The sequence below is a fragment of the Suncus etruscus genome, chromosome 9, assembly GCF_024139225.1.
Source record: "Suncus etruscus isolate mSunEtr1 chromosome 9, mSunEtr1.pri.cur, whole genome shotgun sequence".
NCBI lineage: Eukaryota > Metazoa > Chordata > Mammalia > Eulipotyphla > Soricidae > Suncus > Suncus etruscus.
In genome coordinates this window covers 53,691,945-53,707,865 of record NC_064856.1, presented here as the reverse complement: position 1 = coordinate 53,707,865, position 15,921 = coordinate 53,691,945, and the positions used below count along the sequence as shown (strand labels likewise).

General features: G+C 33.0%; 2 protein-coding genes across 2 annotated transcripts; both read left to right on the top strand.

Moving 5' to 3' along the window:
* The first annotated feature begins 662 nt into the window (after window positions 1–662).
* On the top strand, window positions 663–1,610 carry LOC126018465 (olfactory receptor 51G2-like). Its single transcript, XM_049780600.1, has one exon. The coding sequence runs from the start codon at window positions 663–665 to the stop codon at window positions 1,608–1,610; it is 948 nt and encodes a 315-aa protein (XP_049636557.1).
* An 11,902-nt stretch (window positions 1,611–13,512) lies between these two features.
* Window positions 13,513–14,469, top strand: LOC126018464 (olfactory receptor 51G2-like). The gene has a single exon (XM_049780599.1). The coding sequence runs from the start codon at window positions 13,513–13,515 to the stop codon at window positions 14,467–14,469; it is 957 nt and encodes a 318-aa protein (XP_049636556.1).
* Window positions 14,470–15,921: the final 1,452 nt, after the last annotated feature.

Below are 15,921 nucleotides of genomic sequence, written 5' to 3'. Positions count from 1 at the left end.
AAGTCAGTAGATGAAGTTACCCTACATATATATATATATATATATATATATATATATTTGGTTTTTGGGTCACACCCGGCAGCGCCCAGGGGTTACTCTTGGCTCTATGCTCAGAAATCGCTCCTGGCAGGCTTGGGGGACCATATGGGATGCTGGTATATGAACCATCATCCTTCAATATGCAAGGCAAACACCTTACCTCTATGCTATCTCTCTGGCCCCACCCAACTCATATTCTATTTTCTATCTCCCAAGCAACTAAGAAGTGGTCAAAAGTAGTTATCCTTATGTTGGTTTCAATAAAACTATATTTCTGGTACTAACATTTATCTGATTTAGGCACTTGGTTGGACATCTTACTGTCAACAAGTTTTCCTTGTCATTTTCAAATCCTGATCTATTTTTAATATTATAATGAGGAAATCATGTTCTCTAACTAAAAACCCTAAATCTACTTAGTCAGGACAAAACCACCAAAATAGTGACTGAACTAAACCTAGTGGAATGTCTAATGTATGTAATTCAGTACTGTAAAAAGGGAAGAATAATAATCCTCATAGAATATAGTCATGGCGTCCAAGTAGGATGAGATAATACAAAATTGTGAAGTAATAACTTTATGCTTTCTTTATAAATTATTTTCAGGTAAAGTTCTCAAAGTAATGGCAATTACTATCAACAATAATGTGAGCAGTTTTTTCTTCATATTGATGGATTTCCCAGGTTTGGAAACTTCTCATTGCTGGACAGCAATTCCTGTCTGTTCTATTTATATTCTGTCTTTTCTAGGCAACATCATGATAATGTATATTGTCAAGTCTGTGCCCAGCCTCCACACTCCCATGTATCTCTTTCTTTCCATGCTTTCAATGGCTGACCTGGGCCTCTCCATTTCTACACTACCATCAATGGCAGCTATCTTTCTTCTGGGTCAGCGGAAAGTGGCAGCTGCAATCTGTTTTATGCAACTCTTCTTCATCCACACTTTCTCAGTCATTGAGTCGGCTGTATTATTGGCTATGGCTTTTGACCGCTGTGTTGCCATTCGAGAACCTTTACGCTATGCAACTATTCTTACAACCAAGCGCATTGGGGCCATTGGGATAGCCATTGTAACTCGTAGTGCTGCTCTTCATCTTCCACTGCCAGTGCTTCTAGGAAGACTACAATTTAATCCTATAAACACTCTTGCTCATTCTTATTGTGTTCACCCTGATGTCCTAAGACTGGCTACTTCCAGCACTCGTGTGAACAGTGGTTTTGGGCTCTTTGTTATGCTTTCTACACTGGGGATGGATGCTGTTCTCATCCTCTTGTCCTATGTGCTAATTTTGAAAACAGTATTAAGTATTGCTTCTAATGCAGAGCGGCTCAAAGCCTTCAATACTTGTGTGTCCCATATTTGTGCTGTACTTTTGTTTTATACTCCACTAGTCAGCCTATCTATGATCCATCGCTTTGGTAAAAAGAAGTTACCAGCTCAAGTATATATGCTTCTCTCATACCTCCACTTTCTTGTACCTCCTATGCTCAATCCAATTGTCTATAGTGTAAAAACCAAAGAGATTAGGGTTCGTATTCTGAAGATTCTTCGTCCTCAAAAGTTCTGAATTACTGATTTGGGAAACTGTTTGTGATAATGTCTGCACAGATTTTAGATATGATACAGCATCACATTAATTGAGAAAAAAATGGAAACATTATGGTGTTTGCCTAACATCATAGAATCTTGTTTCAAATAAATTATTTTTCTTTTCTACTAAGTCAATAACAGTCAGAAAAAGACTTAGGGGAAAAGCATTATCTTGAGAGTACCCATTATGACAAGCAGGTTAGAAAAATTAATATTCAGAGACATCTAGGTTCACTTCTAACTGAGCATTTAGGATCTTGCAAAATTATGCTCAAAAACTTCTCCTTTTGGCCAGACTGATTCTACAAAACTAAACTTAAGAACTTCTCTTTTGGGCCAGAGTTATAATCTAGCAGGTAGGTAGCTTGCCTCACATATGGCCAATCAAGGTTTGCTTTCTGGCATCTCATATGTTCCTGAGAGCCCCATCAGGAGTGAAACTTGAGCACAGAGCAAAAAGGAAGCCCTGAACATTGAGTGTGAATGTGCCCAAAAAGAGCAAAAAAATATTTCTCATTTAAGTGTATCTTCAATGTCAACAAATATGTGTAATAATTATACTCTTCTTCTGATAAATAGGTTAATATATATGTATATTATAATATACAATAATTATATGAATAAAATCAATATATTAATAATATAGTAACATGCTATTATACAGTTGTACATACAGTTATTTAATTATTGTATAATCAATATACATTGATTTTATTAATATACTAGTAATCAAATATTAATATATGTGAATTATTCTAAAATATACAAAATAAAATATTTCACATTATTAAATACATTAAAAATACATTAATTATTATTTTAAGTACTGGAAAATTGTCACAATATGATATCATGCACTTTAGTATTTCTTTAAACTACAGGACTTATGATAGTGTCTACATTATTATTAAGTTCCCTCAATGAATGGTAATATTTCTTTGTCTTTCCTAATGCACATGGGGGAGTAGTCTGTCCTCTCAGAAATTACTTTAAAATGGTAAATTGTTGAGTGATAGATGCCATGTAAAACTTGCTTTTCACCAATTAATTAGCAAATATATATTTTAATATGATTAATATGTATTGTTTAGTAGGTAATGTACTAGCTTTGTGTATGGCTGACACAGATTTGATACTAAACAACCCATATGTTCCTCTAAGAGACACAAGGAGTGATCCCTGAGTGTAGCCAGGAGTAAGTCCAGAATATCAGCAGTATGTGCCCTCCAGATGTGAGTGATGAATATGTGATGAAGGGCATTTCCATGAAAATTTATTAAGTTTTATTATTTTCTATGAGCCACATTCTGTAGAGCTCAGGGACTACTCTTAGCTCTGTGCTCAGAAATCCTCCTGGCAGGCTTGGGTGACTATATGGATGGCAGGGATCAAACCCAGGTAGGCTGCATGCAAGGCAAATGCCCTACTATCACCTGGTGCTATCACTATGGGCAAAAATTTAGTGGGTTTATTATTTATTTATTTATATTTTGGTTTTGGGGCTATGCACTCAGAAATTGCATCCACCTGACGGGGGGCATCATACTGGACACTGGGGACTTTACTATCACTCAGGCCTCCAGATTTAGTAAGTTTTGAGAGACTTTTCTACCTTTCTTTTTATCTGTGATTGTAAGTATTGTTTCATGTTAAATCCTTTTAGTAGTGTGATTGGTAGTGTCCTTTATAAAAGTTTCTTTTTTATTGGTTAGATTCCAAGTTACTAGATAAATTGTAAAGAGATTTTTTAAAATGTCTATCTTCTACTTATTTCATTGTTTGTATATAGTAATGGCATGGATTTCTGGTTGTTTATTTTATAACTTTCCATATTATCATACAGGTATTTTTATTAACTTTTCTAAGTGTAGATCAGGTCATCTTCAAAGTATGGTATTTTGAATTTTCCCCATTCTGAATGACTTAATATCACTTTCTTGCCTAATTGATGTGGCAAAGGCTTTTAATATTATATTGAGTTTTAGTGGTTGGTGTGCCTGATCTTAGAAGGATTTTTGTATAGGCACAGTAAAAAAAAAAGGGGGGGGGGAAACCATAGACACAGAAACAAGATCTTATCTTCTAGGGATAAGAACTCACTTTTTATAGCAGAAGGGTGCCTCCCATCCTGAACATGTGTCATGTGGATACAATCAGTCCCCAGGAGATTGGACAGTGTTAGTCCAATCCGAAACCCCAGATCCCCAGCGTAGAAATGATACAGCTCCGGGCAACACCACCACGAACTAAGCTCCACTGGGAGATTAATAACACTACGCTGGCACCAACTTGTGTCAGTTTTGATATGACAACGAGGAAAGGAAAACTTGACCTAAGACCAGGCTGTCCTATCACATCACCTAACACTAAATGGAAATGAGAAGAGATATTGACCTTTGAACTGTGAAAAATAAGAGCACCAACAACAGAAAACTGACTTTGACAACCGTGACTAAACAGAGCCTACTTTGGGACTAATAAGGAAAACCCTACCCTAGGCTGTAATCCAGGACACATAAAAAACAACAACAACAACAACAAGATGTCTTATTGCAGAGGTCCAACTTGGACAACAGAGACTGAGCAAAACCTTTGGATCCATAATATCCTAGGCTTCGGCTTAGGGACTGAACGAAAACAGGGAGCAAGTGTTACAGAAGACTGAACACCACAACAACGATGGATAGGAACCTCTAGTCTAGAACCTAGAGACTCTATACTAGACCCTGACCATATAACCTGAGCAAATACCAAGATCGCTAGCTACAGTGGCTTGATTTTCTCACACACAACCGAGAGGAAACTTTCCTGGCATAACAAAAAAAGCCTTTGGGATGGGGTAATGAATATATATGGAGCCAGGGGTTGATCCTATGATGGTATGCTTCAAGGATGGAGAAACCCTGAATATCTTAGGCCACGGGAATTCCCTTTCTTCCCCAATGCTTACTGTGCCTATGCAAAAAAAAAAAAAAAAAGTTGGGGAACGCCAAACCCTACCACTCCAGCACCCATACTTTTTCTTGTTTTGTTTTGATTTGTTAGTTTTTCACTTTATTTTCCTTCTCTTTTTTTCTTCCACTTTTCTCATTCTTTTTCACTCTTGTGGTTATTATTTAGGGATTTATTTTTATTTTTATTTGCTGGGTCCATTTTTTTCTTTTTTCTTCCATTTTTCTTTTCTTTTTTTTCTCTATTCTTTCTTTTTCTGGTAGTTTTCACCAATTTTTTTCTCCCCTTTTTCTTATTCTTTTTATCTCCAATGACGGTGGAATAGATGCTCAATCTACAGCAAGCTATAAAGTGGAGACCAGTTGCACTAGCATACTGGGGGGTAGAGGAGGGAGATATGGGATGCATACTGGGAACAGGGGCAGAGGGAGGACAGCACTGGTGGTGGGAATGCCCCTCATTCATTGTCACTATGTATCATAAATGATTCAGTGAAATATTTGTAATGCACTTTGGACACAACAAAAATTAAAAACAATGAAAGAAAAGAAATAAAAACAAAGAAAATGAAAAAAAGGTTTTTTCTCTATTAGTATAATATTAGTTATGGGTTCATGTATTTAGCTATATTGAGTGAAGTTTCTTCTATTTTATTAAGAATTTTTATCATAAATTTTATGTTAATTCTCAGGTATTGAATCATAAAAATCTACTTTAGTTGTATATATGTATATAATTAAATAACTTATTGCCCTTGTGTTGATATGATGTTTTGCTTTGACTTGCATATATTAAAACATACTTGCATCCCCAGGATGAATACTTTTGGTAATGGTTTATGGACCTTTAATATATTATATAATTTGTCTTCACAATATTGTGTTAAGAATCTTTGCATAAATATTCATCAGTAATATAAATCTGTTTTCTTTTCTAATGGCACATTTATCTGGTTTAGTATCAGTTAATGTTTGCATCATAGAAACTGGGAAGATTTCTATACTCCAACTTTCTAAAAGAGCCAAAAATAATTGGAAATAGGTCATTAGCAATTTGAAAGATTTTATTAATATATTAAATTGGACCTAAGTTTTCTTTTGTGTGATATTTTTATGAACAGTTCCTTGATAGTAATTGGTCTGTTGAGGTGTTCTGTGTACTCTTGTTTCAGTATTGGTGTTTTTTGTTTGTTTATGTTTTGGGAACACCTCTGACTGAACTCACATTTTATCTTGGCTATGTTCTGAGGAATCACTTTTTAAGGCCTAGAGGATCTGGCATCATGCAAGTCGAGTACCTCATCCATTATCCTTTCTCTCAGACTCCATTGGTTTGGTCAACAAAAAATATAAGAGACCCAAATTCATCCATTTCTTCTAGGTTGAAGGCAATGATATTTTTGAAGCATACTTGATGATCTTTTAAAATTATGTGACATTTCTTTATTTATTTTGATTCTATTTATTTTTAAGGATATAGACCAAAGACTGTCAAAATTGATATGAAGTATTTGTCCTCTGTATACCTAGTCAAAGAAGTTCAAGAAAAAATGAACATGGGAGGCTTTTCTTTACACAACTTTTAATTATAAAATAAGGCATATTAATCAAGACAGTTTAGTACTGAAATAAAGATAGAGTCACAGATGAATGAAGTAAAACTCAGAACCCAGGGATAGATCCTCAGGCATACAGTCAGCTAATTTTTGACAAAGAAGCTAACAGCATAAAGAGGAGCAAGGAAAAACTTTCTTTAAGAAATGATGATGGGAAAACAGGTCAATTACATGTTAAAAACACACACACACACACAACAACAACAACAAATTCCTGTCACCTATCACCATCCAAATACAAAAGTCAATTCAACATCAATATAAATATATTGATATAAAACCTGAATCCAAGAATTTCTTTGAGAAAAATATAGGCAGATTATTACATGCCATTGAATCTAGATGATACTATACCAATGGCTAAAAAAGGAAGCTAAGACAAAGAAATGGAGTTATATAAATTAAGATACATTTGCAACAAAAAAGATAATAGTCAAATACAAAGACAACTCATAGATTGGAGAAAATATTTCCCCAGAACACATCTAACAAAAGTTTAATATCTAAACTATAAAGCACTAATAAAAATTAACAACAACAGGGCTGGAGTGGTGGCTCGGAGAGGTAAGGTATCTGCCTTGCCTGCTCTAGCCTAGGAAGGACCGCGTTTCAATCTCCTGGTGTCCCATATGGTCCCCCAAGTCAAGGGTGATTTCTGAGAGCATAGCCAGTAGTAGCCCCTGAGTGTCACTGGATGTGGCCCCCCAAAAACAAACAAAAAATTAACAACAACAACCTTCAAGCAACCCCAGACAATTAATTAATTAATATATATAGCCTTCAAATAGATGAAAAGTTTCTCCCCATCACTGATCATAAGGGAAATGTAAATTTAAACAATACATACAATACATATCACTGCATATCAGTGAGTGTCATACATAATAAAGAATAAAAATAACCAGTATTAACATGGATGTGGGGGCTAAAGAAACCCTCTTTTATTGTTGGCAGAAAAGTCAATTAGTTAAATCTTTTTTGAAAGATAATATGAACACTCCTCACAAAGCTTAGAGTTGAACTTCATTATAACTGAGAAATTCCACTTCTGGGCATCTAAACTTAGAGCACCAACATTCCATTAGAAAAGGCATTTGTGCTTATATGTTTGTTGCAACATTCACAATAGCCAAATTCTGGAAACAATCTATGTCAAAAGGCAAATGAGTGGTGTATATTCAAAAGAAAGAAATTGTGGTATACATACATAATGGAATACTACTCAGCTATAAGAAAAAAGGAAATAATCTATTTTGCTTTTTCATAAGCATATTTAGAAAGTATTGTGCTGAGTTAAATCAGCTACAAGTAAAAAACAAAAACAAACAAAACAAAAAAAAAACAAACGCGCCCAGAATAAGTTCTCATTCTAAATAAGTTGATTTATGAATAACAAATGATCAAAAGTAAAATAGTTTAAGAACTGTTCTACAAAATGCAAATATTTAGTGAGATATGGAAATTGGGTTGTGAGTGAGAAGTTTTGGAGTGTTGCATGAATAAAACACAACTAATGTCAGTATTTTAAGATTGCAAAATACTATATATAAAATTAAGAAATAAAATAAACTTATAGATAAAAATAAAGTACATTTTTATAAGAATTTGAGTTTAATAAAATTAATCTTTGTTTTATCTAAGAATAGTTGTCTTGTTACTGCCTTTTCTGAAATATCATTTACTTAAATAAACTTGCTTGATTCACTGCTGTGGAACTTCTGTGTATATGATCTGATCACACATAAGAAATAACAACCAGGGCCCGGAGAGATAGCACTGCGGCGTTTGCCTTGCAAGTAGCCGATCTAGGACCAAAGGTGGTTGGTTCGGATCCCGGTGTCCCATATGGTCCTCTGTGCCTGCCAGGAGCTATTTCTGAGCAGATAGCCAGGAGTAAACCCTGAGCACCGCCGGGTGTGGCCCAAAAACCAAAAAAAAAAAAAAAAAAAAAGAAATAACAACCACACAGCCCATGGTCATTCCAGTGTCAATGTTATTATATTTTACAGGCATTAGTAAATAAGACACACAGACTTTATAATACATATATTTAGAGTATATAAATAATATACTTATATATTGCCTAATGAATACAAATATATGTATAAAACAGGAGTACATGCTCATTTTAGTTCTTTCTGATGTTAACATAGTCCTCTGAAACTACCAACTTTAAAATCCACAATATAGATAGACTTGAACAGAGTCAAAATTTGCTAGTCAAAAAAAAGTCTTTTTATAGCCTATGTCAAAACATGTTTGGCTATGGCATGGTTAAAGACAGTTGATACTCCAGAGCCCTTGGCAACTTTTATGCTAATTAAGAGATTATATACAGGAAATCACCCTAGAGGATGATGAGAAAGGCTCTCATATATTGTCTCTTTATGGGTGAGTCAATAGCAAGATAGAAAAGAGAGGCTTAGAGAAAATGAATAAAGCATTTGGCAAAATTTTGATAGTGTTTATTTAAGAATAGTATCTATATATTTTGAGTTAAGACCCAGAGAGAAATATATTGATGATTATTATTAAAGAGCTCACATGTTATTAATATTGCATCTGAGAGCTACTGGTTACAATTTCTGACTCTTCTTTCCACTGTAATATTATAGTAGATTAAAAAACAACTAAAATATCAGTTAGGAGATGGTTAATACTCTTATCCAAAGTTTTGTAACCTGATTTTTGTGTTCTTTAAAGTCTAGGTAGATAGATTAAAGAATCCATCTCCATGAAGAGAAAAACTTGAGATGTGAAAAAGTTAAGAAGCAGAATAATATGGAGAGTTATTAATCTTTAAAGACAACTTGGAAGGATTATTTGTTTATTCTTGGAAGATGTACTTAGAAAGTAATCGAATTCTGGTGTGAATTAATAAGTGCAAGATTACCAAGATTTATTGTAATTATTGCTAAATTTTTGAAGGTGTATATTTAAAAATTAACTCCTTACATTTTGAGCATGGTAAGTACTTTGAGGAAGTTACACAAGAAGGAAAATATTAGCACAACTATTTATATTACTAAGCACTTTGTAGAAAAGCTCTTAATCCAGGGCTCATTTAATAATCTAATATAAAGAAAAAGTAGGTATGCTATGAAAATTAACTCAGTTCTATAATTTTTCTCTTTATAGAGGTTATCTCAGCATAAAATATATCTGTATAATGTAAAAGAAAAATATTTTGTGAGCTGAAACACAATTACTAATCGTTTCTTAATTAAAACATGGCAGAATATTGATGTTTAGTATTATAAATCTCAAATATAATGTATTTGTTGAAAAATAGACAAAATATCAGGAAAGCAAACATATATTTCCAGTGTTCCATAATATTACTGGTTTACATTTGATTGAAAATTCTGCTGGCAAGTCAAAAAAAGTAACTCATATGAGCTAGAAGCTCACAGTATATTTTATGACTTTTTGCGGGGCTGAAGGGGCCACACCTGGTGATGCTCAGGAGTTACTCCTGGCTATGAGCTCAGAAATCAGTCCTGGCTTGGGTGACCATTGGAGACACCAGAGATAGAACCCAGATCCATTCTGGGTCAACTGCGTGCAAGGCAAACACACTACCGCTGTGCTTATTGCTCCGGGCCCACATTTTACAACTCTTAAAAGGTGACTTTTGCTTACATTCAAGTTATGACTTAATCCATTTATTTGTTTTTTACTTATTTAGTATTTTATGCAGAGCTAGGACCAAAGTCTAGCACCATACCTATTCAACTATAATTATGTATTTCTTATAACTAAACCCCCTTCTCTCAGTGATTCCTAAAATTAAAACAAAAATAAGTCATATAAGTGCATAAAATTATAAAGCATTTCATTTGTAGTCAACTTAAGGTAACATATATAAAAACAATATAATCTGTATATATGTGTCTCAGCATCCTTTATTTTAACATACAATTATTATATGTTAAGTAATTTTCACCTAAGTAAACCAACTTGGACATTTCTTTGTGTTCTTATTTCATCATTTAAAATGTATAGATAAGGGGGTCTTTTAGTCAATTGACTAATGTTAAATTTATAGTGTTAAAAATGTTAAGCTGAATTATGGAATACAAAATATATAGTAAATATTCTAGTTTAAGTGCTATCCAAAATCAGTGTCCTCAGGTACTTAACAATCTCATTTACCTATATTCAATATTTAGCTATTGACTAGAAATTCAAACATATAAATATAGAGAAAAGAAATCAATACATCCAGCTTTCTCTCTCTATAAATAACTTTCTTAATAATTTAGAAACTTGCATGATAAACTATTAAAAAAGATTATTTTGATATCATAACTGTATTTTTAGTATTGAATGATCTGTGGTAAGATCATTTAGGACATCTCAATTATCAAATCTATGCTGGTGACTGAGGTGTCTTCCCTGGACTCATCTCAGATCTTAGCGCGCTATGCAAGGTTATTTTTTATGAGATTGTTCCTTTCTTCTAAATTGGAAGTCTATGTTCCTACTCCACTTCCTAACTTTAGTGAGTTTACAAAGGCATTACATTTGTCTGTTCATGAGCAATTGTTTTCTATACTAAGATATAATATATAGTAAACTATAATATGGTATATATTATATACATATCTATTATAAAATATAAATATACCTTACAGTGCATTAAATATAAAATTTACCAAAAAGATCTCATTTTAATGAATCATAGTCTTTGATTTATGCGAGGTCCACAGATTTAGTCACTTGATATTTATTCAGAAAAGGAGAAATAATTACATCTATGTCAAGGGAAACATAATTTTTAAAATAACTATGTTGATTTTATAAAATTATTTCTATGTTCTTAACTTTATTGCCTTCACAGTTTTAGCATACTAGATAATATCTCTTATTATTAATAACTTAAAATTTTTCCTGATGCATCTCTATACCCTATTAAATCCCCAATTACCCAACTGTCTTGCTTTTTGACCTCCAACTATTTTGCTCCTAATTGTTGTTTTGCTTCTTTTTTTTAAAATAAGTTTTTCCTCTTCAAAAACTTTTATTTTAACTTGGTACTAAGAATAAGGCCCTATTATTATTTAGGTCCTTCAAATATTTTCTTAATATTTAATAACAAATCTCTATTATATTTTTTATTTTCTTTATATATTTTAAATAATACTGGCATATTTATTTTCTTATCATTGTGATATTTATTATTTTCCACTGTTTTCTTTCTCTCACTTATTATAGTTTTTATTGAAAAACTGGAGGTGATAAATTAAAAGAGAAAAATGAGAGTTAAAATAAATTTTATTGGAAACTTTAAGTAATTGTAATTGATTAGAATATTTTAGCTAATTTTTTATTAATATAAAATTTAAGGTCATTTTATAGTAGCTGACATTTGTCTTTAGTTAGAAACAATATTTTCAGTAAATAGAACTGAATCAGTCAAATTTATTCTAATCCTGGTTCTTTTATGTAATTTAAGCAAAGTTATGAAATTTTAGTTAGAGCTCTCAGTCTATAGAAGCAATTTTCAGCTTCTAAACAATCTAAAATTTTAAAATAGAATTTTTAGATTTTTAAATATATATTTTAAAAATATTTAGATATTTAGAAAATTACAAGGTAATTACTTATATTTGACCATTGTTACCTTTAGGACAAGTGACAGCATTCATTGTATATGTGAACATCCTATTTGAAAAGAGTTATACTGAATTGTATTTATCTCCTAAGACATGAGAGGAAAAAGAATAGAATAAGGGTAAAATAAATGTCATTTTAAATAAATAATTTTATTTTAAAATTTAAATAATTGTAATTTAAATAAATAAAGTAACTTCATATACATGATTAAGTTAGGTCTACTAAGTTAGAAAGTTCTTACTAGATATTATTATTTAATACTTCACACTTTTCAGGAACTCAGGAGATTGCTTTTATTGATTGATGACTAAAAGGATAGGTAAAAGCATCTAAATTAAATTGTTTTACACCATGTTGTTTGGAATGGATTAAATATAGTTGTGATATTAGGAAGAGTAAAGTCACCAAAGATCAAGTGTGAGGATAGAGGGAAGACTGATATGTTCTGAGACTATTGTATTTCTTCAAAGTATTTGATAATTGGATGTGAGTCTTGATATATTGACAGGTAATTTTTTTCTAATTTTATTTTATAAAATAAAGTTTTAATGTAATTTCAAATATTAAAATCAGTATAATGCTTAACATTTACAGGTAATTATAAGATATCTATTAAATATTCTATAACTTAAATGTTATTCTATATGGAGCTTGACTAATAGTACATCTGGTAAGTAACTTGCTTTGTACACAGCCTGCCCAATTTCTATCCTGTAACCCAGTTGGTTGGTTACCAGCAGTGATCCCTGAGTGCAGAGCAGAAGGAAACTTATCTCAGTTTATTGTTCAGAGCAAAACAAAAAAAATATTTCTGTGACTAGGAAAGTAATTTAGCAGTGAAATATTTACCTTGAAAGTGTAAGACACTGTTTGACCCCCAGCAACCACCCCTATTCTATACTTTCAATACACAGTTACAATAGAGAATTAATTATATTTGGATAAATATTTAAGATTTATTTAAAATTGGATTTATAATAGTCTATAATAAAATTTTATGTTTGTATTACCATAAAAGTAGGCTTAAGTACTAAGGAACTTATATGAATTTTCTTTGATTATAAAATACATTTTTGTGAGGTTAATTATATTAGAGAAGTATCTCTTAAGTATAATGAAGAGAACTTGAAATAATATAAAATATATGAACTGACAACAAAATACACACACAAACTTATTGAAAACTCTTATCTTTCCTTTAATATATGTAATATAGAACTGTAGCCAATATTGCTTAACTCGATTTCAAAAGTTTTATTTCAAATTAATACGAGATTAATTTGTATGGTCTTGGGATCATTTGGGTGTTCAGGATTTGCACTTGGTCTATGTTCAGGATCACTCTCAGTGGTCTCTGGGAACCATATATGGTGTCAGGGATGGAATCTAGGTATACATAAAGCAAGGCAAGCACCTAACTGCTATACTCTGCCCCCTAGACTATTTTCTTATTATGTGGTTTCCAGAATCAAATCTAGGTATGTATGCATGTATGAGTATTTTCTTGGTAAGTTTTCTAAAGGCTTATTATTGTAAGAGGGAAAGCACTTTAGAACATTTAAAAACTATGTTGTCATTAAATAAATGTTATGAATCTATGCACAATTTTGAGAGATGTTCTGATCTAGCAACTTCTTTGATTCTAGGGCCAGTAACTTCATTTCTGCTGGATTTCTGCCTCATCCAGGCCTTCATGTCCTATACCAACCACACTGGCACCTTTTTCCTGACAGGACTGCCAGGACTTGAAGACATACATACCTGGCTCTCTATTCCTCTGTGTATAATGTATGTGGCATCTCTGGCAGGGAATAGCCTGATCCTATGGGTGGTGAGATCAGAACCCTCATTACACCAGCCCATGTACTACTTTCTGTCTATGCTGGCAGTAACTGACCTGGGCCTCTCTGCTTCCACACTACCCACCATGGCCATCATCTATGTGTTAGGTATCAGAGAGGTGGCAGTGGATGCGTGCTTGGCCCAACTCTTCTTCATTCATACTTTTTCCATCATGGAGTCCTCTGTTCTTCTCACCATGGCTTTTGACCGTTTTGTGGCCATTAGTAATCCACTGCGCTATGGCACTATCCTCACCAATCCACGGATTATTAGCATGGGAGGGGCCATAGTTGTGCGCAGTGTCAGTCTCCACATCCCAGCCCCTATTATGCTGAAGAAATTGCCTTACTGTCATAATCGCTTACTTTCCCACTCCTACTGCCTGCACCCGGATGTCATGAAGCTTGCCTGTGCTGATACCCACATCAATAGTGCTTATGGTCTCTTTGTAGTGCTCTCCACTCTGGGTATGGACTCGGTTCTCATTGTTCTCTCCTATGGATTAATCCTCCACACAGTGCTGTCCATTGCCTCCAAGGCTGAGCGCCTCAAAGCCCTTAACACTTGTGTGTCACACATCTGTGCTGTGTTGCTCTTCTACACACCTATGATTGGCCTCTCCATGATCCATAGATTTGGGAGGCGACCTTCCCCTTGTAGTCGTGTACTACTCTCCTACCTTCATTTTCTCACACCTCCAGTGCTCAATCCAGTGGTTTACACCATAAAGACTAAACAGATCAGACTAAGGCTATGGCGCCTCTTCCGGAGGGATAGCAATGGCATTAGAGACACTCACGATCATTAAGTCTTGGGTAGTGACAGGAAACGGAAGTAATTAGTAATGGTTACTGACATATTGCTAAAGATTGAGTTTTATTGCAAAAGAATGTAAGACAGAGTTAATATTTTCTTCCACATACAGGCTTCACTTAACAGGAATAGTCACATTCTCCTATTTCATTTTTTAAATGAAACAATAATTCATTAAATAATTAATAAAGCACATATGTTAGTAGAGATTTTGGAATAGAATTTGGACATAACGTTTTAGAGGAAAGACTTGGTTAGGATCTCCACAAATGTCTAAAAATGTATTAGTACTTTGCCTGAATTTAGCTATATTTCTATCTTACCACAGTTACAATCAAACAAAATAAAATCTCTTGAGAGTTCATTTTCCCTTTAGAATAGCAGTTGCCTTTATAAGCAATACATAAGAGCTCTTCTTTTAGAAGCTCTTAGACCTGAAATTAGTATTTAGAACATATATTTTTAATCTTACAGATCAATTTTTATCATAGCTAGATACTCAACTATGAAAGAAAAACATTTGAATATAAAATGTGTGAATTTTATTATATGACCTTTATTTACTAAGTCTTGTATACTAGCATTATATGCTCAGTATATAAAAAATACTAAGTGCAGTATCTCTTATAAACACACAAAAACTAAAACTAAAACTTTGACTTCTCTACTAATATTGGCTTAATGGGTAATATTTTTGTTTGTTTTATTTTAAATATTTTGAGGAGGCAAACCTCAAAAAGCTCAGGACTTACTTCTCTCTGGAAAACAATATTTTAAGCAGAAGTTTTTTTTCTCTAATATTAAGAAGGAGAGAGACAGAGACAGAGGGTTGGATGAGGGAATAACTCAAGAGAAAAAATGGGCTTTTCCAGAAGGAGAGAGATCATAGGATGTTTACTTTATTACAGAGTTTTATGGTGGTGGAAGGTAGTAGCAAGTAAATAGATATTATAACAGATAATATAATAAATCAAGATTAAACTTTTGTTTTGCTTTGGGTCGAACCTTGTGACACTAGTGGTTACTCCTGGCTCTGAGATCAGAAATCAATCCCTTCTGGAATGTATGGGGCACCATACAATTTGTCAGTAACCATAGGGGATGAAGGAGATTGAACTAGGTCAGTTCTGGGTCAGGCAAATGCCCTACTTGCTATGCTATGGCTCTGGCCCAAGATTAAACATTTTTAAGATCTTGCACAAATAAAAGAAATAATTAAAAATAGACTAATAGTCTTACACTCTTAGTTAATCTCCTGAAATATCTAACTCTACAGTGGAAACTTAAGAGAATTGGTATAACAAACATTGTGGGATGCTCTAAATAGAAGATATTTATTTGATACAATTATTAAAATATGCTTATTATATGTAGGGTATGAACAAAAGTTCTGTAAATTAAAGAGATCTTGTTCCTTGTGTGAAATAGTCATATTAATGTATATGTT